This window comes from Gobio gobio, assembly GCF_949357685.1.
Source record: "Gobio gobio genome assembly, chromosome: 1".
NCBI lineage: Eukaryota > Metazoa > Chordata > Actinopteri > Cypriniformes > Gobionidae > Gobio > Gobio gobio.
Genome location: NC_137097.1, coordinates 49297004 through 49324173, shown reverse-complemented (window position 1 = coordinate 49324173; position 27170 = coordinate 49297004). Strand labels below are relative to the sequence as shown.

General features: G+C 37.4%; 2 protein-coding genes across 6 annotated transcripts in view; one reads left to right on the top strand and one right to left on the bottom strand.

Annotated features, from left to right (window-relative positions):
• abat (4-aminobutyrate aminotransferase) overlaps nucleotides 1–22998 on the top strand; it is a 29273-nt gene extending 6275 nt beyond the window's left edge. Inside the window, exons 2-17 of one of the 5 annotated variants that reach the window (XR_013816886.1) lie at nucleotides 1499–1678; nucleotides 2658–2755; nucleotides 3239–3268; nucleotides 4201–4318; nucleotides 10467–10516; nucleotides 11126–11206; nucleotides 11578–11670; nucleotides 12190–12252; nucleotides 12358–12421; nucleotides 12668–12816; nucleotides 15824–15961; nucleotides 16384–16551; nucleotides 18589–18735; nucleotides 19011–19122; nucleotides 19864–21010; nucleotides 22322–22837. Coding sequence is in view for 1 of the 5 variants with exons in the window: in XM_079821691.1 (XP_079677817.1) it covers nucleotides 1609–1678; nucleotides 2658–2755; nucleotides 3239–3268; nucleotides 4201–4318; nucleotides 10467–10516; nucleotides 11126–11206; nucleotides 11578–11670; nucleotides 12190–12252; nucleotides 12358–12421; nucleotides 12668–12816; nucleotides 15824–15961; nucleotides 16384–16551; nucleotides 18589–18735; nucleotides 19011–19122; nucleotides 19864–19985 (1503 nt within the window). In the remaining 4 variants the exon portion in view is untranslated. Of the gene's footprint in view, nucleotides 1–1498; nucleotides 1679–2657; nucleotides 2756–3238; nucleotides 3269–4200; nucleotides 4319–10466; nucleotides 10517–11125; nucleotides 11207–11577; nucleotides 11671–12189; nucleotides 12253–12357; nucleotides 12422–12667; nucleotides 12817–15823; nucleotides 15962–16383; nucleotides 16552–18588; nucleotides 18736–19010; nucleotides 19123–19863 lie in introns of all 5 variants that reach the window. The other 4 variants (XR_013816887.1, XR_013816888.1, XR_013816889.1 and 1 more) reach the window with 4 other exon arrangements.
• The window catches only part of carhsp1 (calcium regulated heat stable protein 1), a 35315-nt gene continuing 31046 nt past the window's right edge, over nucleotides 22902–27170 (bottom strand). Inside the window, exons 2-4 of the mRNA XM_079821716.1 lie at nucleotides 25918–26123; nucleotides 25293–25415; nucleotides 22902–23521 (exon numbers count right to left, since the gene is read on the bottom strand). Of these exons, the coding sequence (XP_079677842.1) occupies nucleotides 23359–23521; nucleotides 25293–25415; nucleotides 25918–26108 (477 nt within the window). The 5' untranslated portion in view covers nucleotides 26109–26123 and the 3' untranslated portion in view covers nucleotides 22902–23358. The remainder of the gene's footprint in view (nucleotides 23522–25292; nucleotides 25416–25917; nucleotides 26124–27170) is intronic.

Genomic DNA, 27170 nt, shown 5'->3' with positions numbered 1-27170 from the left:
TTAGCGGTACTTGAAAGTCACGGCGTTAGTCACTTGTCTGCTGCCGCCCCTTGTCCTCACAAGACTCTCTGTCCCAAGAAACGACTCTGCAGTGCAAAAAGATCATCCGAGGTCCAGTGAGGGTCTAAGCCATGTTGTAATTAACACCAATCAACCGTGCTTTAATTAAGTGGCATGAGGGCCGACTGTCAGGACCACTGGAGTAGGACAGGATTGATGGGCATGGCTGAACCTGCTGCTCAGGGAGAGAGGAACTGTCTGTGGTACTGAAGCCTGATCCCAAGACTGTCTTTCTGCAGACTGTAAGATTTGCTCCCATCTGGTAGTTAATCAGTTTCTGATTTAATTTTTATTTATTTTTTCAGAACTAAGGCTTGAATAGTGATGTTAAAATACGTCCTGTTCCCTGTACTGTCCCAAAAAAATGCAACTATTTGTAGAGACGAGCTGCATTTTGGCCCTGGGGTGCTTTCTGAACATTGCTCAGTTTGTTTGAATCAGGGTTGAACTAAAGCCATTGTGAACTAAAACTAAACTAAACTAAAACAAGAACTATTAAACAAAGTCGAAAAACTTAAACTGTAATGGAAATTAAAAATGTTACCTTGGCAATAAACTGAAATAAGTTTAAACACTAGAATTATTAACTGGAAATAAATACTGTAAAACTAAAACTAAACTAAAGGGCCGTTTACATGACACCATTTTCAACTAAAAACAAAAATATTTTTATGCTGTTTAGACACGAGTCATGACAACGGCGTTTTGGGGACCTGAAAATGCAAGCTTTTGGGTTTTAAAGTTTTGGAAAATGATACAATTATTGTACAAAAACGTGAATTTGTGAAAACGGTGACATCATGTGCTTGCGTATTATGTTTACAGGCATGTGTAAAAGAAACAGTGTTTCTTTACAAAGTGACATCTCCAACTACTGGCCGGTAAACGTATCCCAAAACTGAAATAAAGATAATTTTATATATATATATGTATTTATATATAACTTAAAAAGGTTCCCCTATGATTACGAGCCAAGAACCATTTTTGGTGCCATATAGAACCTTTTTTTTTTTGAGTGTAATAAAATAATTTAATAACACTTGTTTGAGCATCTAGACCAGGCCAATGTAGTGCAATTATTATAATCAATGTTGCAAATTTGTGGCAGGACTATGTTTGTCCAACCAGTGTCAAATTGAGTGATATTTAATTGTTTGTGGTAATATGTTTACGTTGTCATGATTCTAATATCACAACCACAATTTCTGAACAAACTGTTCTTTGTACTTTCTGTTTTAACTAAATGAAAGTCTCTATAATAGTATGTTTGAACAATGCATATATACCTGTATAATTATATGTAAGATCAAGGGAATTCCTTTAATGTCACATAAGATTGTGGATATTATTATTTCTCCTCTGACCTGCAGATTATAATTTCATTCAGAACCCATATTGGCTTCCCTGTAATCTTATCTCTCTCTTTGTCTTTCTTCAGGTGAAGTGAAAGGCAGGTGAAAGGCAGGCAGTGTGCTGTCTCTCTCTCTCTCTCTCTCTCTCTCTCTCTCTCTCTCTCGCTTTTCATCTCTGCCTTAGTGAGTGCTACACATGGCTTCCTCACTCCTGACCCGCCAGCTGGCAGTCTCCCTTCAGCAAAACCTGCGTCTTGCCGCTCCAGGTAAAAATACCACACTGAGATGGAGGACTATGAGACCCTCCGGTCTTAAGAGCTTGTTTAAAAATGTTCTCAACCTACTAGTGACCTCAAAAAGAGCTGTAGCTGTCACAGAGACTTTATCAAAGTGATGAAACTCCATGCTCAGCTTAGTAAGTGAGAGGTTTCCATTACAATGATAATGATGTGTGGATATGGAGTTGAATGTAAAGAGGGACATAGTTCAAAGTTACTTAACCATGTAAATGAGTTACTGAGATCTGGTTCTGTCCAGCTTTGGCTGGTGAATTCTGCTTGCATAGAGATGTATGTGCGTGTCTTGTCCTTCAGTGGCTGGTCACATTGACCCAATCCTGCCATCGTCCTTCATTAATCAGTAGCTCAGCTATGAGCCATTCTGTAAACGTATGTAGCCCCTCAAGTGCACATGGTTACTACTGTTCAAATATGGCTATAAAAACATTTTGCTATGTGTATTTGTTGGCCACTGTTCAGATATACAACTTAAGTTTAAAAAAATCTCTTACAGTTGGTTAAATACTTTGAGCAAATGCACATCTAAATTGCATTGCTAAGAATTTTATTAGTACAGATGGTGTGAGAAGCCTCTTGGAATTGCTCCGTTTATTAGGAAGTTATCTTCACTGAAACTGAGGCAACCTTTCAAAATTCAAGAGGAAATTAAAGGATGAATGAACGACTCTTTCCTGTTATGCAGCACCTTTTGAACTCTGTAACCTTTTTAAAAAGTGAATTTCTATAAAAGAGTACCAGATTTGATTATTTACACAACAGCAATTCTCATGTTCAGCTAAAAGTGATTTTATTTTAATTTTCTTCTTGTAATATGATTTCCCTTTTTAGAAACCGTGAGTTTAATATATTATTCAACATATTTCGTAATTATGGGAAAGTATAATATAGCATAGTAAGAGCCCATGATTAGTCTTATTTAAGTTTTTATTCTGTTTTGCTGTATTAGGTTCCAGATATGTCAGCAAAACTGCCACTAAAACGGTTTCAGAGTTTGAATATGACGCCCCATCTATGAAGACGGCTGTGCCAGGTCCAAAGTCCCAGGTTCAGTCTCTGCATTTATACTCTTTTACCATGAGATTTATCACCAGATTGTTTTGTGATGTCTCTACCAATAAAAGCTACATACTGTTTCTTTCCTGCATTTAACTGCAGACTCACTTTAAAAATGCTGTCAAAAGTTTGGACACGCAACCATATTATTATTTTTTATATATATATATATGATTATTTTGCATCAACACAAATTAAATTGTAAATTTATGTTGTGACCAAAAAAAGTGTCGTTTTTCCTGTGTATGCCTGACGCTACTTTCCCATCTCTTTCCAATCCAGGTTTCCATTTAGAAAAGGAAAAATTGTAGTTTTGTAAAGATTTTTTTTTATTAGGCATTTAAGCATAAGCGCTTTTAAAATCATAAGAAAAACAGTGTGTGTCCAATCTTTGGTGATTAAAGCTGACAGAAATATCTTTTGATAACTCTGCAGAGCAGAATGACTAATAGATTAATTTCTTTCATTCAACAGGAGCTGATGAGACAACTCGGAGAGATTCAGGTGAGACAGACATGGAAACCTTAACGAACTTGTGTTTTGCAAATAGATAGAAGTCGTACATCCTCTGTACATGCAGATATTTCAAAGCCAGTGTCAATCACATACGGTGCAGTTCTCTTAGCTTGTACTTGGATAAGGATTTAAGTATATGAGTCACATTTTCACACGGTGCCATACAAAACAAAACTATATCATTAACAGTAGTAAAGCAAAACTGCGCTAGATCAACAATGTCACTTCTGATGTGTCGTCTAGCCATATTTCAGCCTGACTGGGTGTCTTCAGTGTATTGAGTGATGAATGTATTTCAGGCATTAATTTATAAGCTGTCTGGTCTGGCTTCTTGAGAGCAGTCACAGTCATCTTTTGACCGCTTTGCTGTGGATGAGCACATTGATGTGAGCTGACAGGCGTCGATGAAGCTAATATCACGGATTCGCTTCGCCGCAGCTCCTGTGCGTGTCTGCTGGCCGCTGTCTGTCTCCCGTGCACGTTAAGCAGACATAAGAAAAGTCTTATTCTATTCATCAGATTTGCTAAAAATAGATTCTGCATCAGGTTCAAAGCCACAGAGACGGAAAAGCCATTTTCATTAGATAAAGCACCGTTGCTCACAATTTTGTGGTATTGAGTCACGGTCCAAATCTTGACAGCTTTTTCAGTTGTACAGTACATGTGAATTCTTTAAAGGGAATATATTTTAGACTTTTGTAGGTTTAATTTTTTTATAAATTCTTGTGCCAATTACCATTTAGTTGTACAATCCCCACTTTTACATACACGACATCAGTGCAAATGCTGATATAGTTCCTTTTTAGCCATTCGCTTGAGATGGAGCTGAAGCCAAAAAAAAAAAAAAAAATCAGATGTGCAGACGAATCACAAATCACTTCAATAGCAACATTCAACTCTACTTCTCTCTTGGTTCGCAGAATGTTGGAGCGATTCATTTCTTCTGCAACTATGAGGAGAGCAGGGGGAACTACCTGGTGGACGTGGACGGCAACCGAATGCTGGACGTGTACACACAAATCTCCTCCATCCCCATCGGTGAGCTCAGTCAGTAAGCTGGTCTCTGTTACAACACTTGCATCTCTCTGCAGACCACTGACACGTCTACTGTAAGACAGGAAATAAGTCAACTTTGATTTGAAAGTCTTTTCTTCCCAATGGTGACGTATATCCAAGTGAAACAGAAAAGAAAAAATGTGTGACAGGTTGTCCCGTCCTCACGCCAGTAAACACTTAATCAGAGGAGAGAAGAGATGTCGCTGCAGGAGGGAGAGGAAGCTATTTTGATTAGTGGTTACGAGGGCACGTTAATTAAAAAAAAGATGTGTGCACAGATAAATCACTTATAATAAATACAACAATTGTAGAAGAACTGTCAATGTCATGATGATTAATGTTGTTCTCTGGAGGTAGTACTTGTTTTGATTTAGTGTGTCTGAAGTGTTTTGACACCCAAGACCCAATAGCACTTGGTGTTTTGGTGTTAAACCATATTTGAATATATAGAATAATTTGCTTATTATAGAAGACAATAAATCATATGGGCTTTGTAATGACATTAGGTTTAGTAAAAGAAGTTTTAATGAGTTAGCTATTTCAATTATTATTAAGAGATTGGTTTTGAGATTTAAATATTTTCTTTGAATGTAAATAATATAGAGAAGTTACAACACTAGCAGCAGTGTTATTATTATTATTATTATTTATAAACTATTATAGTATTTATTCATATTTGTAATGCATTTTTATATTTGTATATTTTCAGTTTTCATTTTAGTTTTGGATTTAGTATTTTTATGTGCTCTTGTCATTTTATTATTATTGTTTTTTTTTGTTTTTTTTATCTGTTTAGTTTGAGTAATTTTTGTACTTAAATGAAAATTTGAAATGTATCCTTGACAGCTAATTATAAAATAAGTTAAAAGATTTGTATCTAATATTTAGGGCCCGAGCACCGATGGTGTGAGGACCCTATTGGAATTGCTCTGTTTATTATATATTGTTTTTCATTTTATTTCATTAATGAAAATTTGTATAGTTTTAGTTAATAACAACACCTCACTTCTTCCAACACCAGGATCTTCCAATCCAACATACAGTGTTGTCACTGTGGCCACTGTCTGTGTTGTTCAGTAAATGTGAGCGGTGTCCTGTGGCTTTGCATGCTGCGACTGTTGGTGTGGATGATTAAATGTGAGCGACAGGAACTTGGGACTTCCTTTGAGGATTGCCTGTACAGATACGACATACAGACTTGAGAGGCAGAAAGACTAGAGCACCTTTCCTCTGTCTGCATCTCATTTGTTTGGTCCGTTAGCTTACTTACATTTAATCAGCCTCAACAAATTGAGTGAAGCTACTGTCTCTCGCTCTCAGATGTGCCTTCAGGTGGTGACTCAGATTTAATGAGCTTTGATTTCCCTTGCACTTGCTGCTCCTCTATCATTTGGACAAAAATGCATTATGGGATATTGTTGTTACATTAGTGTACAACCCCCACTCACCCACAACATTTCCAATGACAGACACATGCATACACAAACATGCACTACAATCCACCACACTTGTGCTCTTACTTAATGTGTTGCACGCCCGTATCCTTTGTGTTTGCCCTGTGGGCTGTTCTTTGCACGTGTCAGTAAAGCACATGGCTTCATCTAAAGCTTTCTGTGATCCTGGATCAGCCGCTGGACAAATTCAACCATCAGTCTGCAAAATGGATAACTCTATAACTAGCTTTAATGGTTTTGTTTTGTTTTTTTAATGAGCTTGAAAATGAATTGAACTTCTACTGTACTTCTAATGTATTTAATCCCTCCCTCTTGAATGTATAACAACTACAAATTATACTGCCTTAGTCAGACTTGTTGGATGACTACAGCACGTGTCTCAGTAAAGAGTAACTTATGCTTGAGACGTCTCAACGTCTCCTGGTCTCTGCTTCGACGAGGAAAAAGGTTCCTACACTAGTCTGTACTGGCTTGTCAAGAGTTCATATGAGGGCCATTCTTGTTTTTCAGTACATTTTTGTACTCTGTATAGGTTTTAGAAGTAAATGTGCTTGTGCTTGTGTAATTTAAGGACATATTTCTTTGAAACAATATACAAGACTTTCAGAAATGTGCTCTGGTCAATCTCAGGCAGTTAAATTGCGTTAATTCTGACTTAATTATTAACGCTATGGCAAAAAAAGTAATCAATATAGATTATATTATATCAAACTAGATAGTCAACATTATTCCCAAGAAGACATTTGTTATATTTTATCACATTTCAAAAACAGGTTGAAAAGATAAACAAACTTCAGTATTGTCCTCCTTAATAACAATTTTAACTTTTTCAAATAACAAAAAATACTAGTGAACATAAATAAATATAATAAAACAATACACAATAAATGAATACAAAGTGTATACAAATGTTTTAAAGTGGGAGGTTTACATTTTTAACTGATTAATGGAAATGAAAGGGTTAGTTCACCCAAAAATGAAAATTCTGTCATTAATTACTTACCCTCATGTCGTTCGACACCCGTAAGACCTCCGTTCATCTTCGGAACACAAATGAAGATATTTTGGTTGAAATCTGATGGCTCTGAAAGGCCTCCATTGGCACAATGCACGGTTCACTCTCAAGACCCTTAAAAGGTACTAAAGACGTCGTTACAAAGTCCATCTCACTACAGTGGTTCTACAATAACTTTATGAATCGGCGAGAATAGTTTTTGTGCGCAAAAAAACCCTAAATAACGACTTATATAGTGATGACAATTTCAAAATACGGCCTCATGAAGCTTCGAAGCGTTATGAATCAGTGAGTCGAATCATGATTCGGATCGCGTGTCAAACCGCCAAACTGCTGAAATTTGGCGATCCAAACTGCTGATTCGGTTCACTGATTCATAACGCTTCGAAGCTTCATGAGGCCGTGTTTTGAAATCGTCAGCACTATAGAAGTCGTTATTTAGGGGTTTTTTGCGCACAAAAACTATTGTCGCCGATTCATAAAGTTATTGTAGAACCACTGTAGTGAGATGGACTTTGTAACGACGTCTTTAGTACCTTTTAAGGGTCTTGAGAGTGAACCGTGCATTGTGCCAATGGAGGCCTTTCAGAGCCATCAGATTTCAACTAAAATATCTTCATTTGTGTTCCGAAGATCAACGGAGGTCTTACGGGTGTCGAACGACATGAGGGTAAGTAATTAATGACAGAATTTTCATTTTTGGGTGAACTAACCCTTTAAGCTAATGTGCACTCTAGAAATCTTAACAATTTGGAAAAGAAGTGCCCACAATAACAATACCATTCATTACCACGTTAATTACCGCGATATACAGAATACTGACACATGTCTGTTTGTGTTATTATAATAAAGGAAACTTGTATGATTTAATCTTTAAGAATTATAGTTTAAAAGAATTATAGCCTACAAATATAATGGGGGCATGAAAACGTACTGTATATCAGGAATGATCCATGAGGTAACAGCTGGTGTTCTGCTTGTATGGACAAATGCTTGTTTCAGTTGACTTCACAGGGCTAAAAGAGCCAGATTCAGCGTTTAGCACAGAATGAACTCCATGTAGAGTTCAAACTAGTACTGTTTCTACATCTAGTGAGCTGTAGGCATGCAGTTTTAAAAGCTGTCATTTTGAATAAGCTGCTGTGGTAGATTTTCACCTACGCACCTGACTTAAGTTAAACGGGCGTTTTCTCTTTGACACCTACAAATTTATACTCTACTAGGCATCTCCTCTTCGACACCTGCTTCTAGTTGGACGACGTCTCGCCTCTTTTGAACACTATCACTTTGGAAAAAGGTCTCTAGTGTTCCACTATCACTTGGGAATGGAAGTATGATCTGTAGTGTCTAGCCCAGTGTTTCCCAACCACGATCCTGGAGGCACACCAACACTGCAGATTTTGCATGTCTCCTTAATCAAACACACCTGATTCAAATGATCATCTTATTATCAGAGACTCCAAGACCTGAAATGGGCGTGTGGAATAAAGGAGACATGCAAAATCTGCAGTGTTGGTGTGCCTCCTGGATCGTGGTTGGGAAACACTGATCTAGCCTACCGCGCAGCAGTAATCAGACAATGCCTTCGAATATGCTTTCATCGTGGCAGCAAGGATCCTATCAACTACAGAGAATCCCCTCGACAAAAAGAGTATAACCATGTTTATATAATAGGAGCATGGCAAACGTGACATGATTCATTCACCAATATGGTTGGTTCTTCATGTGTATAATTCTGTTACTAGTAAAAGCTAATTTGGATTTATACTTTATACTTCAGCTTGTTGCTAGGGTCATAAGGTTAAATATATGTAAATATATTCAGAGAGCTGTCTAGTTTTGTTTCCCCTTTTGTGATATACTGACACCTATTCAGACACACTTTGGCCCAAGTGTTGGGGACATTTAGTTTTCTAAAGCATGTAAATGTTAATCCTGCAAGAAAAAGAAATGTTAGTTATGATTAATTAAAAATGTTCTTAAATTGATAGTTCACCCATAAATGTTGTCATTACTTACTCACTGTTCCAAACCTGTATGAGTTTTTTTCTTCTGTTGAACACAAAAGAAGAGATTTTAGTTGACGGCACCCATTGACTTCCATAGTAGGGGGGAAAAAAACATTCTTTAAAATAACATCTTTTGTGTTCAACAGAAGAAAGAATTTCATACAGTTTTGGAACAACATGAGGGTGAGGAAGTGATGAAAGAATTTTCATTTTTGGGTGAACTATCCTTTTAACACTGCTTTAAAAGGTGCCTAATTACAAATGAGAGATATGTTGATTAAAAAAAAACGATTTATAATTTTTATACGCAGACATGCTGAATATCACGATACTGATTATGATTCAAGATTCAAGAGATTTATTTGTCACATACACAATTATATAGAGCATATATAACCAGCAGTGAAATGAAAGTCAGGTCCGCTCCATGGACAGTGCAATATTAAAGAAAAAAAAATAATAATAATAAAAATAAAACACAGATGAAAATATACATAGAAGTACAATATACACAGATAAAAAATATTCATAAATATAGCTATGCGAAAATGAATTAAGGTTAATGATGTACAAGAGGCAATGTGCATATGTGCATTATACTGTAGTCTTAAATATTAAGATATACAGGAATGTATAAGAGGTAAAAGTGCAAACGGGTCGACACTGTATGTCACATTGAGGTAGTGAATGATGAAGATCTTACTGATAAAGTGAATATTAAGGAGAGACATCAAGATGTTAAGAGGCTGGTTTTGAATTTAAGAGCCAGATGAATGTGTGATTTGCAAAAATTTGTCAATTGTAGCTTCACTATGTGCAAGAGCTCTTTGCTGCTGGTAGCTGGGATTGCTATGAACAATTGTATGTAATGTCAATATTGGGGGGAAAAAAAAACACTGAACATTGTTTGTGCTTACATTTTGGATGTATAAATGTCAATTGAATAAATGTCAAGATTCACATGAACATGTACCCTACATGTTCATATGAAACTTGACATTTATTCAATTTGTTCTGGGCTTGTCTTGTTCTGCAGACATAACAGATCAGTTCAGGCAGGCAAGGTGCACAGAGTCAGAGATCCCAAAAAGTCACTTAACCAAATTAATAAATGTCATTATGCAAGTTTGCACCAAAATATGAAATCCTTATTTAAGTTACTTCTTAAGTAAAACATTTCACATAATTAATTAAGCTTTTAAATCATAAGTCAGTAGATGTGCTGTTCAAACCAAAGACATTGGACATTTTCTTGAGGGGAATCGACTTCATACATCTACACTACAAATGGGGACCAAGAAAAGCTCTAGCATTATTTTCCATTTGGTTTGATATTTCTTTATGTATTGCAATGCCATGCCTACATATTCAATTGTGGCCTAAGTTTCCTATTACTTTTGGGTGCTTTGTATAAGAGTAGTAGTATCAGAGCTGTACTCTCTGCCGCTGTAGTCATTGGGAGCGACTATTTCATTTATCCACCTCAACTCACCAGCATGCAAATACATTTGTTTGCCATCAGCTCCAATTGACAGATATGACAAGTCAATTCAACTGCTGTTTGTTTTGGTGTGTTTACACTGTCAAATCTCTTTAAATATCTCACTGTATGTATAATGAATAGATTGACAGTGTGTTTGATCTTTTTTTAGGTTACAATCATCCAGCCTTAATGAAAGTGATGACTAATCCAAATAATATGGTGAGTCCTGATCAGACTATGTAATATGAAATTTGTGTGTGTGTTCTTGTTAAACCTACATTGAGAGGATCAAATGTCCCCACAAAGATAGTAAAATGTGAAAATATTGACATTGTTTGGCCATTTGGTCGGAAAACAGCTTATAAATCATACCAAGTGATTTTTTTTTGAAAATGTAAAAATGCCAAAAGTTTTCTGAAGGGTAGGGGGATAGAATATACAGTTAGTACAGTATAAAAACCATTACAACTAACTATTGAAAGTCTATGTAAAGAGATAAAACAAGTTTGTGTGTGTGTCTATTCATAGATCACTGCACTCTAATTTCCATTGTACAATCTGTCAAACAAAGATGAGTTTTAAAGGTGTGATACACAGAGCTGATTTTCAGTGGCACTGCTTCACTTCATTTTTCCCTTACAGAACAAAATTCTTTTTTTTTATTATAATGTTTTGAAAGTCTCATGTTCACCAAGGCCGCATTTAAAAAAAAAAAAAAATCAAAAATATAACATTTGAGTACAGCGTGATGCGCGTGGTGGGAGCGGCTGCGCTGTGTATACACTTATGTGTAGTAGTCTCAAATTGTGTGTGAATTTTTGTTTTCAGAGTGCATTTATCAACCGGCCTGCACTTGGTATTTTGCCACCTGAGAACTTTCCAGACAAAGTGACTGAGAGCCTGCTGTCGGTGAGTGTGATTTGAAGAGACACAAGTGAAGCATTTCTTGAAAGATCAGGGTTTCCACAAACTTCCACAAAAGCTAATAACAGCATATGTCTCAGAAAGTATTGCTGATAATGCTTACAATAAAACATCTCACAAGTAGAGAGTAAGGACTGCGTTTTGCGCAGGGATTCTATTTTTCTCTTGAAAAACAGATTGTTTTTGTAAAATAAAGCCCTTTGGGATTTTCTTTATCTTGATAACGTCCTTTGCAGATATCACTATGAACCTAATAAATAACTGCGCACTTTTTCACATTGGCCGGAAGGGGCTTGCAGTTTATTTGTAGAGGTGCCAGTGTGGAGTGCTGTAAATGACTCTTTCTTCAACATCAGATTGCCCCCAGTGGGATGACGCGAGTACAAACCATGGCCTGTGGTTCCTGCTCCAATGAGAATGCTTTCAAGAGCATGTTTATCTGGTACAGAGTGAGTGGACTTTCCTCAATTTGCTCCTGCTCACACAAAGTGCAAACAAACAAATTTGCTTTATATAGGTTAATGTTGGTTGTATTTTGGCAATAGTATAATACCCAGGATAAGTCTTTTTGAAACTCTTGGTGGTAAAAAATCACTGTATATCACTATAATTATTATTATGATTTTTGATATTAGTATGATTGCTTGCAACAGTTTATCAGAAGCTTTAAAGCTTAAATCTGTTAGAGATCCTGATTTAATTCAGATAACCCTTAATAAGGGCTGTCAACTGATATGGATAATCATAAGAAAATATTATATAATTACACAAACATTCCTGACTGGTATGTAAGTTCCATATTAACTGGACCATATTAAAAAGGACTCTTGGACAGTGCTTTTATTAATTTATATAGAAATAAAACAATAAATTGAAAAATATATGTATTTATATTGGCAGAACAACTCCATACACATGAATACTCTTAAATCATCTGATATCTAATACTTCTTTTTAATGGTTTCTAGAATAAGGAGAGAGGACACAGCAACCCCTCTGAGGAGGATGTCAGCTCTTGCATGATCAACCAGGTTAGACAATAAACACTGTGAAAGACACACATTATGCATTATGACTGTGGCCCTCAACATCATAATTTTCTTTTTACACACACTGTTCTCTTTTCCCTCTCTCAGAGTCCTGGTTGCCCAGATTTGAGCATCTTGTCTTTTATGGGAGCTTTCCATGGAAGAACTCTGGGTAAGTGCTTGAAAAGTGTCTGTTGTTTTATAAGAGTATAATTGAAAGATGTGTCTGATTCAGCTCAGTACACCATGAGGGAGGGACAGATTCAGGGATTTGACCTAGCACGCATGTATTTGCCTTTCATTTGTTTGCCTTTGCAGCTGTTTGTATCATATGACTTCATTTGACCAACAAAGACACCTGGCTGTTTTGTTTTAACTGGGACATCCATCCCCTAATGTGTGTGGTGTTGGATTACAGGTTGCCTGGCCACAACACATTCCAAAGCCATTCACAAGTTGGATATACCGTCCTTCGACTGGCCTATCGCACCCTTCCCTAAGCTGCAGTACCCTTTGGAGGAGTTTGTAAGGGAGAACGCCCATGAAGAGGCCCGCTGCCTGGAGGAGGTCAGACATCTCTCCTTAATGTGCTCACAGAAAATTAATTAAAGGAATATTTTGGGTTTAGTACAAGTTAAGCTTAATCAACAGCACCTTTTCTTCAAAAAAGCTAAAATGTATGTTACACTGAGATACTTACAATAGAAGTGAATGTGGCCAATCCATACATTTTAAAATACTCACCATTTCAAGTATCACCACAAGATGTAAACAATAAATATTTACTGTTTAAAGTTATGTCCCATTTTACAGCATGAAAACAGATCACTGTAAACCCTAAACCATTAAAACGACTGTATAAATGAGTATTTAAACAGCTTTAAGTTGTTTGTTTAGCAGAATTTCGTGGGTGATTTTCAGTCATTTCAATAGGAATATATGCAATTGGGAATGTTGCACAAGGCAAAACATACCTCCAAAGCAGGTATCCATGTTTTTCACGCAAAATCGCCTTGTTGCCCAACAGAAAGCTGCATTGTCCACTGTCAATAGTGTAGTAATGCACAATGCACCGCTAACACAGAAGTCATTTTCAACCAAACGGCTGTTTGTCAATATGGTGGAAAAACTTGAACCCAATGCGAAATCAGCGCGGTGAAATGTTTCGCCATTACTAGAAATACCTGATTGAATGAATGGAAATTATTAGATTTTGCACACTATAATTTCACAGAGCAATGATAAATGTGATGACACCAACGTTTTAAGTAAAGTGATTTTTTTTAAATTATAAGCTTAACATTTCTGCTTTTAAATCCTTCAGGAATCCTTTTATTGTTATTATTTTATGTATATATATAATATATTTATTATTAATTATTATTATAATTTTTTTATTTATATATATATATACACTCACCTAAAGGATTATACTCCAAACTGAATGTCAGAATGGGAAAGAAAGGTGATTTAAGCAATTTTGAGCGTGGCATGGTTGTTGGTGCCAGACGGGCCGGTCTGAGTATTTCACAATCTGCTCAGTTGCTGGGATTTTCACGCACAACCATTTCTAGGGTTTACAAAGAATGGTGTGAAAAGGGAAAAACATCCAGTATGCGGCAGTCCTGTGGGCGAAAATGCCTTGTTGAGGCTAGAGATCAGAGGAGAATGGGCCGACTGATTCAAGCTGATAGAAGAGCAACTTTGACTGAAATAACCACTCGTTACAACTGAGGTATGCAGCAAAGCATTTGTGAAGCCACGACACGCACAACCTTGAGGCGGATGGGCTACAACAGCAGAAGACCCCACCGGGTACCACTCATCTCCACTACAAATAGGAAAAAGAGGCTACAATTTGCACAAGTTCACCAAAATTGGACAGTTGAAGACTGGAAAAATGTTGCCTGGTCTGATGAGTCTCGATTTCTGGTGAGACATTCAGATGGTAGAGTCAGAATTTGGCGTAAACAGAATGAAAACATGGATCCATCATGCCTTGTTACCACTGTGCAGGCTGGTGGTGGTGGTGTGATGGTGTGGGGGATGTTTTCTTGGCACACTTTAGGCCCCTTAGTGCCAATTGGGCATTGTTTAAATGCCACGGCCTACCTGAGCATTGTTTCTGACCATGTCCATCCCTTTATGACCACCATGTACCCATCCTCTGATGGCTACTTCCAGCAGGATAATGCACCATGTCACAAAGCTGGAATAATTTCAAATTGGTTTCTTGAACATGACAATGAGTTCACTGTACTAAAATTGCCCCCACAGTCACCAGATCTCAACCCAATAGAGCAGTGGTTCTCAAACTTTTTATGCCAAGTACCACTTCAGAAAATAGTTGGCTCTCCAAGTTCCACCATAATGACCAACATTAAAATACAGTAGTGTAGTAGGCCTAACTATTCAGCTACAGCTCTGCACAGTTCAGAAACGAGGCAGTTTATTCCTAATAAGAATATTTATTGTTGTCAGCCACTTTAACATTGTCAATACACAGTTAGTACATTAACACTGTACTGTGGTTACATACAGGTAAATAAAATAATTAAAATAATGATTAAATTAAAATGTGTTGTAAAGTTATATTAAAACTGTACTGCACTTAAATGTAAAAAAAAAAAAAAAACTTTACTCAAATAAAGATTAAATTAATTTATTATTAATTTATTTAGTGATTCCTCTGCGTACCACTAGAGGCAGCCTGAGTACCACTAGTACCACACTTTGAGAACCACTGCAATAGAGCATCTTTTTGGATGTGGTGGAACGGGAGCTTCGTGCCCTGGATGTGCATCCCACAAATCTCCATCAACTGCAAGATGCTATCCTATCAATATGGGCCAACATTTCTAAAGAATGCTTTCAGCACCTTGTTGAATCAATGCCACGTAGAATTAAGGCAGTTCTGAAGGCAAAAGAGGTATATGTATATATGTATATATGTATATATGTATATATGTATATATATATATATATATATATATATATATATATATATATAATATATATAATATAAATGAATAGTTAAAAAAATCATACATTGTGATTTCTGGAATTTTTTTAGATTATGTCTCTCACAGTGGACATGCACCTACGATGACAATTTCAGACCCCTCCATGATTTCTAAGTGGGAGAACTTGCAAAATAGCAGGGTGTTCAAATACTTATTTTCCTCACTGTATGAATGTATGTATGTATGTATACATGTGTGTGTATATATGTATATATATATATAATATATGTATATGTATATATATGTATATTATATATATATATAATATATGTATATGTATATATATGTATATGTATATATATATATGTGTATGTATGTATGTGTGTGTGTGTGTGTGTGTGTGTGTGTGTGTGTGTGTGTGTGTGTGTATATAAATATATAGATATAAATATCTTACTTAAAATGTTGGATGGAGTGCAGCATAGTTTACTAAAAACAGACAGTAAGCGTTACAATGCACCGACTGTAAAATTGTTATATAGTTCTTTACATACAATTAAGATAAAGGTAAGTAAAGCATTGTGTAAGTTTTAAACTTGTCTGTGTGTCAGGTTGAGGATCTCATTGTGAAGTGGAGGCAGAAGGGCAAACCAGTTGCTGGCATTGTTATCGAGCCCATCCAGGCAGAGGGAGGGGACAACCACGCCTCACCTGACTTCTTCATCAAATTGCGAAATATTGCACGCAAGGTGAAGCTCTTTTTTCCAAGCTAACTCTTCCATAACGCTTAGTCATCCTCCATAGTCATCCTTTCTTACTGGATCTGTGCTTTTGAAGTCGTTTCAGATTGACACTCCAGTTATAAATGGCTAAAATGAGACGCTTTGAACTCTCTAATATAAAAGACACTCACGACTCTGCACAAAGTTCTTTTATCTGCTCTAAATTGAGTCCTTTTGAACGAGATAAGGCAGAAGACAAAAGGGAATGATTTAATAAGGCTGCTTTATGCAGAGAAAAGAGGCCCTTTAAGTAATTGTGGTGATGTCCGCGCTCTCCCTGAAAAACTCAGGTAGAAGTGTTCACAACAAGTGGAGCGCAGTGGGTGTTGTATGCAGTTTTATGCAGACTGACAAGATGACAGATGCTTATTTGTGTCTGGATCTTTCAGCATGGCTGTGCTTTCCACGTGGATGAGGTGCAGACAGGTGGAGGAGCAACAGGCAAGTTCTGGGCCCATGAGCATTGGGGTTTGGATGACCCTGCTGATATTGTTTCCTTCAGCAAGAAGATGCTGACAGGAGGATACTACCACCGGGATGAACTGCAAGCAGACAAAGTAAGAGCTGTCATCGTTTCCCCAGATGTCCCCTCATGAAAAATTGTCAATCCCATTCCCTGTAATTGTTCCCAATTGGCTGCTTTATCGTTTTTGTTAATCGTTAATGAATGGCTTTATAATGTGTTTTAGAACCAGATGATTGTCGAGTCAGTTTCACAATCTTGTTCTAAAATGATTGCGTGTCCTTGGATGAGGTTCATAGCTGATGGAACTGAACAATCATGCCCCCTACTGTTTCTTTCTGTAAAGTGACCTCCAATGGTGCAGTTTTATATACATTCTAAGCCGCATAAACTTGGACTACATTTAATTAAATGGCTAGAAAGGCTAAATTATATAAATAACAGCTGATTGAATTAAATACCTTCTAAACAAACGTTGTAAATTACACACTAGGTTTTAACTGGACTTTCAGTGAATATATTATTATAACTATTATTATTAGTAGTGGTATACATTAATAAAACATAAAATAGTGATGGTAATTTCTTATTTATTAGGAAAAATAAGTTCAAGTGAGCTTTATTGTCACTATATGTGGACATACAAAGGAATGAAATGTCTCACAGGACCACAGTGCTACATATGTAAAAATATATGAACATAAACAAACATTTAAACTAATACATTACAAAATATGTATCTACATATAAACTATAATATAATAGTAATTGTTGTTGTTATTATTACAATAATAATAAAAAATTATTATAACAGTATTAATAATTTTTATTAATACATTTATTATTATTTGTATTATTATTATTATTATTATTATTATTATTATTATTAATACTTTCCCTGCCAGAGTTTTTTTTTTTTTTTTAAAGGGTTAGTTCACCCAAAAATGAAAATTCTGTCATTAATTACTTACCCCTGTTGATCTTCGGAACACAAATTCGGAATCAGCAGTTTGGATCGCCAAATTTCAGCAGTTTGGCGGTTTGACACACGATCCGAATCATGATTCGACTCACTGATTCACAACGCTTCGAAGCTTCATGATTCCGTGTTTTGAAATTGTCATCACTATATAAGTCGTTATTTAGGGTTTTTTTGCGCACAGAAACTATTCTCGCCGATTCATAAAGTTATTATAGAACCACTGTAGTGAGATGGACTTTGTAACGACGTCTTTAGTACCTTTTAAGGGTCTTGAGAGTGAACCGTGCATTGTGCCAATGGAGGCCTTTCAGAGCCATCAGATTTCAACCAAAATATCTTCATTTGTGTTCTGAAGATGAACGGAGGTCTTACGGGTGTCGAACGACATGAGGGTAAGTAATTAATGACAGAATTTCATTTTTGGGTGAACTAACTCTTTAAGTTGCCAGCCACCGTCAGTATTGTTGATCATCATAAAATGTTAATGGACCCCAGAATATTTTGTTTTCTGAATTAATATATTTTTATCGAAAGAAAGAACAGAGCCTCTGCTTTATAAGAAATAAAAAATTATTCTAGTTTAATGCATTCTTTTTTTAATAACAATTTGAGCTAAAAGCTGAGAAAATCACGTTTTTGTTAAAGACTATGTCCAGATCGGATGATTAAAACATAGCTTGCATAACACCCTCAAAGCTTGTACTTTGTATGCTGTAGCTCGTCCTGGGTCGAGATTTCATTCAGCAACATTAGGCTATTTTGACTTATATGATGTTTAATGTTGATGATCTTGTTATTTTACATATGCATCAGCATACATTTGCTATCGCTTGTTTCTGCTTCTTTACACGCCCCCTACCATATAGCAGTGATAACACGGAAAGCCTGAAATTTAAAACGGTGTGATTTAAAAAAAAAACATGAAATTACATTAAAACCAGAAGTTGAGGCAGGACATTGTGAAGGGTCTGTCCCTTCTATTAAAATAGCCAATAGCCTTTTTGGTCTATTTCCATGGGGAATTTTTATTTTCTTTTTACAGTATATTTGCCTATGAAAGACCTCAAAGCTAACAGACATTAGTAACATTTTTGGTTTCATGATGTCTTTTAAAGAATTTTTAAACTGACATGACTGTGTGCACCTCAGCCCTATAGAATCTTCAACACCTGGATGGGAGACCCCTCGAAGAATCTGTTCTTATCAGAGGTGCTTAATGTGATTAGAAGAGAGAACCTTCTGGAAGAGGTGGTACGCTCAGGGAAGACTCTTATGCAGGGCCTTTACGCACTGCAGGTATAGTCATCTTCATTTTTATCCTTACATGCCTGATTCCTCACAGATGCCACAGCTCATCATGAGAGGCTTTAAAAACGTTAATGGTTCCATCATGACATTCATTGTTCATCTGAGGGCCGGCCTCATAACTCTTGCTTCCGGATAGAGAATCTGAGCCTGTAATCGATCTTAGCGGCGTAATGAGTGTTTGTTTTGAAGCTGTGGATTTATGATTCTTTCCACATCGTGAGCTGTGCATTTGTTTTAATGTCTCGCTGATTTTCTTCACGTAGACCCAGTACCCTCATATCCTGAGTAGCGCCCGTGGCCAGGGAACATTCTGTGCCATAGACGCCTGCGATGATGCCACACGCAACAGTATCATGATAAAAGCCAGGAACAAAGGTAAGCTGTGGCCGCCTACACCATCGGTTCTTTGCTGAGAGAATTAAAAGAAACTAATTTTATGATAAATGTTTTTTGTTCTTAGGACAAGTGGGTTGGTTATTGCTTTTTATCTGTGCGCTCTGAAACGCAATTTAATTTACGATGTAGGGAAAAAAGTCACAGGTCCTTCCTCGATTGCAGCAACTTACATTTTTATTACAGATACTTTAGGTTAAGTTACATTAGGGCTGGAAACATAGCTAGTGACAAAGCTCAGGTCATTGTCAGGTATGATATTATGCAAGAATGATATTAGTAGTATAGTAATAATATTATATTAAATGGATAGTTCACCCAAAAATGAAAATTCTGTCATTATTTACTCACCCTCAAGTTGTTCCAAACCTGTATGAGATTCTTTGTTCTGCTGAACACAAAATAAAATATTTTGAAGAATGTTTGTAACCAATCAGATAGAGCAACCATTGACTAACATAGTAGGGGAAAAAAATACTATGGTAGTCAATGGTTGCTCTATCTGCTTGGTTATCTATCTTCTTTTGTGTTCAGCAGAACAAAGAAACTCATACAGGTTTAGAACAACTTGAGGGTGAGTAAATTATGACAGAATTTTCATTTTTGGGTGACTATTCCTTTAATAGTAGTAACAAATAGTGTTAATTAATTTTAGACCCTGTCCACTCGAGATGCAGAGGCTGTATGTTCTCTAAAATAAAAATTTTCTGTTTATCTCACCAGGTGTGTTTTTGGGTTCCTGTGGAGAAAAGTCCATCCGTTTCCGTCCCGCTCTGGTCTTCAAGGAGTACCATGTCCATCAGCTCCTGAACATCCTGAACGACGTTCTGGCCGAGCATAAATAGAGTTTTGGTTGCCAGGTCGGCCATGATTATGAAACACTTAGGGTCCAAGCCCAGTCAAGGGTTTATACCAGCCTGTCACAATTAATTGGTCACAGTCTCTCTCTTTCCGTCCGCTCTCTTCCTGACATGTCTAAATAAGAAGGACAGAAATCTGTTTTCTATCTCTTTTTATTTAGCTGATGCAGATTTTCAGATTTTGCCCTGCTACCATATTTCTCTTTTCGTTTTTTTTTTTTTTACTAAGGGTGGACATTTGAAGATATGAAGGATTATACAAGAATTATCCCAGCGGTAATGCCCCCAATTCAGGGTCATTCACTCAAATTATATATTTAAAAAAATCTCTCTTGCTGATGTCGCAACTTGTGAACTGTAAGGTCATTCAGGACCAGAGAGTTTCACAAACAAAAAGTCCTTCTGTTGAAAGTCAGTTAAATAAAGCAATATAGCGACCTCAGAGATAGTACAAGATTTCTAATTGCAATATTTCTTATAACCCTTTTTCATGTCAAATAAAGAGTCCAGGTCTGAGCATTTGGAAGTTAACATGAAAAGATGTGTATGGCACTAAAACTATATGAAAGTAGCTACTACTGTCTTATATCATTTATGAAGATAAAATATAACTATTTTAGTATCTATAAAGAAATGGATGCACTGGATATGTCTAATTTGTAATTTTGCATGATGAATTTACAGAGCACCTGAATATTACGGTCCTCTCTGAATTAAAAGCATGCGTGAAAGACAAGTCGTGGAAGCATTGTTGGGCTGATTGCATCTTGAGGTGCTGGAGAGAGCCGATTGAAAGCTGGAAAAAGTGAGAAGGTGCTGAGAACTGTAGAGCCTCTAGTCCTGTTTTAACACGACGTCTATTGAGCCAGTATCCTTCAATCAATCAGAAAGTCCCTTTATTGAGGTGGCTGCTTTACTGTGTTATTCCTCAATCATAAAGAGCCACTGTCTTTATTGTGATGCGAAGCGGTGAGATATGAACAGAATGTTGCCAGCACAAAACATTCAAAGCACAACCTGGTGAGGGCTGATATTTGCTACAGGACTGCAAGATTTCATAATTGACGATAATGAATTTGTATTTTCACAGCCAAACATCTACCTGATCTAACAATAGAAATCCGCCAAGAAGCATGTTTTAAAAGCACAAGCTTGGGGCTGTTCAACTTAGCGTCAATCCTCTGCTCAGGTGAGCATGATCCCCTCATGTTTCACATTACAGGCCATGTAAGAAAAGGTATGTGGTTCCGCTAGATAACATCTACAAGGTCATCTTCACTTAATGGCTATTACAGTCTGTAAATGTTTATCATCTTTGGGGTGATTCTCCTGTTCCAGTTTCTCCTAACTGAAAGACTGAACATCCCTTCAGCTTGGTTTGTTTCAATCGTCCTTTCCTTTTTACAGTTTTTCTCAGTCGCTTTGGTACATTTCTCAGATCAGAATTGAAATTCTCAAAACTACCTGTTCAATCTTCACATCGTGTCACTTGTGCACACCAAAAAAAAGCAGTTTCTCATTTCTTTGAACAAGTTGCAAAGGATTTTGTCCAATTCTCTGCTGTTCCCTACATTATCAATTGCTTATGTCATGTTGATCAAAATGTATAATAATGGGTCTCTGTTGAATAGTCTGACCCCCCACAACGTTTAGGCATTAGTTCATAGCATAAATCTTTACATGCAAAATGGTAGAACTAGTTGTCATATGTCAAGCATATTTCTAAACATTTCCATTAGACTTTTTTCTTAAAGATATTCATTGTGATGTGGATGAGAATTTGTGGCCCAATAGACAGGAGCGTCAGGAGGTGTAGGACGACTGCACTGTGTTCACATTTCTACTTTTCTTTCTTCTTTGTGCTATGCAGTGCTGTCTTTTCCTTTCTGTATCACAATGACATGGTCTGTCAACAAATATACAGTACAAACAGTAAAAGCGTAAATGTGAATCTTGTCCAGTCTCTTGCACTCAAACTCCCACATACACTAAGATGTAACCTACAATTTAAAATAATTATCACCGAAACTTTAGCCATAGTTTACATCAGAACATCCCTCCAGAGTACACTGTTATATTGACAACATGACTAAGCAATTTGACTGTCTTATCCGTACACAATGACACAAGGACTTGTCATTCTGATGGCACTGACATGTTCATTGACACAGATATTTACTTTTGAGAGATAAATTAAGGATTATGAGCAAGAGACTGGCTTTTACAGGTAATCCAGTTTTGCTATTTGTATAAATTGTTTTGAGAAATGCACTTACTGTTTTGCAAATGTCGAGGATGATGAATCGAGAAATGTACCAAAGCAACTGAGAAAAACTGTAAATACTTAAACCCCAGTATGTGCTTAATGTAGTGAGATTATGAAGTGCTCATTGTATAAGCTTAATTAGTGAAGACTAACCACGTTTTCACGTTGTTTACAGCCACACCAGAATCAAGTTCCTTATTTTACTGACATTTACTCATCAAATATAAATATGTATAAAATCACATCTCTAACAAAGTGTTATTCCTTCGTGATGTTGTGTCCCATGTCAGTGTAATGTAGAAATGTAGTTTTGTATCCCTTTTAAATGTTGTGGACAGGCGGCAGGAGCAATTCGAGATGTAATAGCTATCTATATCTGTTTGTACTTGGCAGTCAGAATTTAATGGAGAAACGTGTATTATTGATACCTATACTAACAATGACAAAAAACGGCAAATGGTTTACCCTGTTATATGTAGTAAAATTAGAAAGGAGGTAATTTCTACATGAAACCTTAATATTGTCTGAGGAAGTTATAAAATAAATCTGTTATAATAAATCTGACAATTTGAATATTTTTTTATTCTTGCCTGTCGTTGAAGCAAAATGACCAAGAAACACACATGCACATGAGAAATGATCAAAATGATATATTTTCACAATAAATGTACACATACACAGTGAACATGTTTTTTTTTTTTCAGTGAATAAAAAAAGGGAAATCTACATACTAGATATGCGTTAAGGCTTCCTGTTAAGAGTGTGCAATCAGTTCTTAAGCGTAAATCAAATCAACCAGAAATTCACAGATGATTAATGCAAGCATAACTGACTGCGGTTCATGCCACATAATTGAACACAAACCAAATAAATCAAGATCATTTTAAACAAACTCCCTTCCTGAAACCAAATAAAGAAAAAAAAGATGCAAGATTTTTTCTTTGATTTGTGCTGTCATGTCACAGCTCTTAAAGGCATTCATTCATTAAGCCCTGTTCCCTTCCCCCCACCCCCCAAACCTCCAGAAAAGAAACCCTTTCCAACATCACTATTGAACCATACAGAGTCAGAGAGCTGCTCTTCTCCAGGACCTCATGATTCGAACACCGCTCCTGACCAGGTCTCATGCTTCGTGCCTGGTGCTAAATGAGTGATGGTCACCTCAACGGCCTGGATCTTCTCGTGTTTGGGTGGAAGAGAGCAGATCTTGTAGCTAACTTCATCTCCTTCCACAGGCACATATTCACCCTCGATGCTGTTGGAAGAATGGAGGTCATCAGCAAAACACGTGTGCTTACTGAATTTAGACAAAGGCATGCGTTTAAAAATTGCATCATATGGAAAACACTGTGCTTTTCAGATGGAAAGAAACAATGCTCGGTAGGCCGTGGCATTTAAACGATGCCCAATTGGCACTAAGGGGCCTAAAGTGTGCCAAGAAAACATCCCCCACACTATCACACCACCACCACCAGCCTGCACAGTGGTAACAAGGCATGATGGATCAATGTTCTCATTCTGTTTACGCGAAATTCTGACTCTACCATCTGAATGTCTCAACAGAAATCGAGACTCATCAGACCAGGCAACATTTTTCCAACGGTCCAATTTTGGTGAACTTGTGCAAATTGTAGCCTCTTTTTCCTATTTGTAGTGGAGATGAGTGGTACCCGGTGGGGTCTTCTGCTGTTGTAGCCCATCCGCCTCAAGGTTGTGCGTGTTGTGGCTTCACAAATACTTTGCTGCATACCTCGGTTGTAACGAGTGGTTATTTCAGTCAAAGTTGCTCTTCTATCAGCTTGAATCAGTTGGCTCATTCTCCTCTGACCTTTAGCATCAACAAGGCATTTTCGCCCACAGGACTGCCGCATACTGGATGTAGTTCCCTTTTCACACCATTCTTTGTAAACCCTAGAAATGGTTGTGCATGAAAATCCCAGCAACTGAGCAGATTGTGAAATACTCAGACCGGCCCGTCTGGCACCAACAACCATGCCACGCTCAAAATTGCTTAAATCACCTTTCTTTCCCATTCTGACATTCAGTTTGGAGTTCAGGAGATTGTCTTGACCAGGACCACACCCCTAAATGCATTGAAGCAACTGCCATGTGATTGGTTGATTAGATAATTGCATTAATGAGAAATTGAACAGGTGTTCCTAATAATCCTTATATATATTTATATATATATATATATATATATAATCCCAGTTATATAATATAATATATATATTATATATATATTTAGGATAATAAATGGAGTGGAGGTGGACATTTTAAAGGCAGACTAACAGGTCTTTGAGGGTCAGAATTCTAGCTGATACACAGGTGTTCAAATACTTATTTGCAGCTGTATCATACAAATAAATAGTTAAAAAAATCATATATTGTGATTTCTGGATTTTTTTTTTGATTATGTCTCTCACAGTGGACATGCACCTACGATGACAATTTCAGACCCCTCCAAGATTTCCAAGTTGGAGAACTTGCAAAATAGCAGGGTTTTCAAATACTTATTTTCCTCACTGTATATGCATCATTTTTAAGTTAACTGCCAATGTAATTTTATGTAGTTAAAGAACATTAAACTATCAAGTCCAGAGAATGAGCAAATTACAAAAGGGTGCAAACGCTCCTTGAATCATGAATCATAAAATAATTTGATATACTGAATACACAACGGGCAGCTGGCAAGGCTATCCGTTTTTCCACTGGTCAAACACACTTCATCTGAAAAAAGCCAGTCTAGCGCCCTTATCTCTCACATTCAAGTATTTAACTTAGCCCTAAACCCAAAACCTTTCACACGCACTCCACAAGTTTCTATTCCCAGCTGCGCCTCCTTCATGATCAGTTCAACAAATTTGGTCTGCATATTAAAGATGATTTGTGTTTGGATCTGCGTCACTGATAATCAAGGTGTTGTGATTCCGATTTAACTGGGTTTGTGGTGGAATGTGTGTTGGCTTTGACATAGGAGCATGAAATCTTGTTGAAGACAGAAGATGTTTGCCCAGTGAACTCACTCAGATATGTGCACAAAGATGTCATTGCCTCCGTCTGATGGCGTGATGAAACCATGTCCTTTGGAACGTGAAAAGCACTTGCAGACCCCACTGAAGACCGGCCCCTCAGCTGCACGAGCTGCACTGTCGGGGTAGAGGGACAAAAATATTATTAGTACTGGGTGTCCCGACTCAGTCCTGGAGGGCCAATGCCCTGCAGAGCAGGGTTCCTCAAACTTGGTCCTGGAGGGCCACTGTCCTGCGGAGTTTAGCTCCAACCCTGATCAAACACACCTGAGCAAGCTAATCAAGGTAACCAGGACCACTAGAAAATCACAGGAAGGTGTGTTTAATTAGGGTTGGAGCTAAACTCTGCAGGACAGTGGCCCTCCAGGACAGAGTTTGAGGAACCCTGCTGTAGAGTTTAGCTCCAACTTGCCTCAACACACCTGCCTGGAAGTTTCTAGTATGCCTAGTAAGACCTTGATAAGCTGGTTCAGGTGCATTTCATTGGGGTTGGAGGAGCTAAACTCCGCAGGACAACGGCCCTCCAGGAGCAGGATTGTACTTCCCCGATGGCTGATATAGATACATTGATGGGTTATAACAGTGGATGGTTCTGTAGATGACGTGCTGCTGTACTCACGCTGAGCAGGTGCGGTTGCGGCGGGTGGGCAGGGGGCTGGGAATCAGGTAGCTCCTCATGGGGGAGGGGGACCGGTCTCTGTGGCGGCAGGTAGGCAGACGCAGAGAGCTGGGGGACACCGGAGAGATCGGCGACAGTGGGGACAGAGGAGGGGTGGTGGACTTCACAGGAGATGACGCTTCTGAGGACATGCTGACGGTGGGACACTGGGAAGGCAGAAAGTGTGAGAAGCTTTACTTTTAATAACTGAAATACATTCTCTAGCAGTATTTCCTTAATATAAGAGCACACAAAAACAAGTTCTGTCTTCCGAGTGACATTCTTGCAAAATGGATTTCTGTGAAATGTAGGCCAGTGATAGGCTTGTATTATGACTAGAGGTTTCGCAAATTCGCAATATACCCGTATTGATGAAAAAAATCAAATAATCCACATACGATAATCCAGCACCAGCAACAATCTGGTTGACACTTCAACACTGTACCGCATCCTAACTCTGGTTCAGTCAGGTCCACTTAAGTCAAAAACACCATAGACAAAACTTTTAGTCAACTTTTTATTGGCATATTTTGCAAAAATTTCCATTTCCATTTTAAGGCTCTGATCTAAATTCCCCATCCTTTTCATGAGCTTCATGAAAAGCCAAGACGGGGAACAGCAGCAGATTCTGGGGACAGCCTCACATTTTTTTAACTGGGAGGGCAGAGAAATCCCCCATTTAGAACAGAGTATGCATCAATGACAACAGAATGACATTGATTAAGTTAACAGTTTAAGGAGGAGCTGGGGTGGCGGTGGGTTGCAAAGCAGCATGCAGCAGAAGCAGCCAGCAGGCAGATTGAAAACAAGCTACGCATAAGTAAGGCGTCCTGTTTGAGAGTTGCCAATTGAGTGCATAGGAATCGGATCACCTGATATGGGCGGGGTTGGAATTTTTCCAATCAGCTGATAGCGGAGCTTGACTACGTGGCCTGCCTGAACTAACGCAGAATGCTTGATTTGTCACCCTTCATAAAATGGGAAAAAAAAGACGAAGCAGTGTGCAGCAAAAAGAAGGGGTGTTAGATTGTCAGTTAACTTCCTGCAGACCCTAGTCTCCCTACACTTTTTATTTTGAGTTTGATTCACTGGCCCAAAAATAGAACACAAAATAAAGTAAAAATACAATTTGACACGTGCCATTATTCCCCAATAAATTTGATTGCAATTTTGAATCTTGTTAACATAACTTATTGGAACTATATTACAAGGAG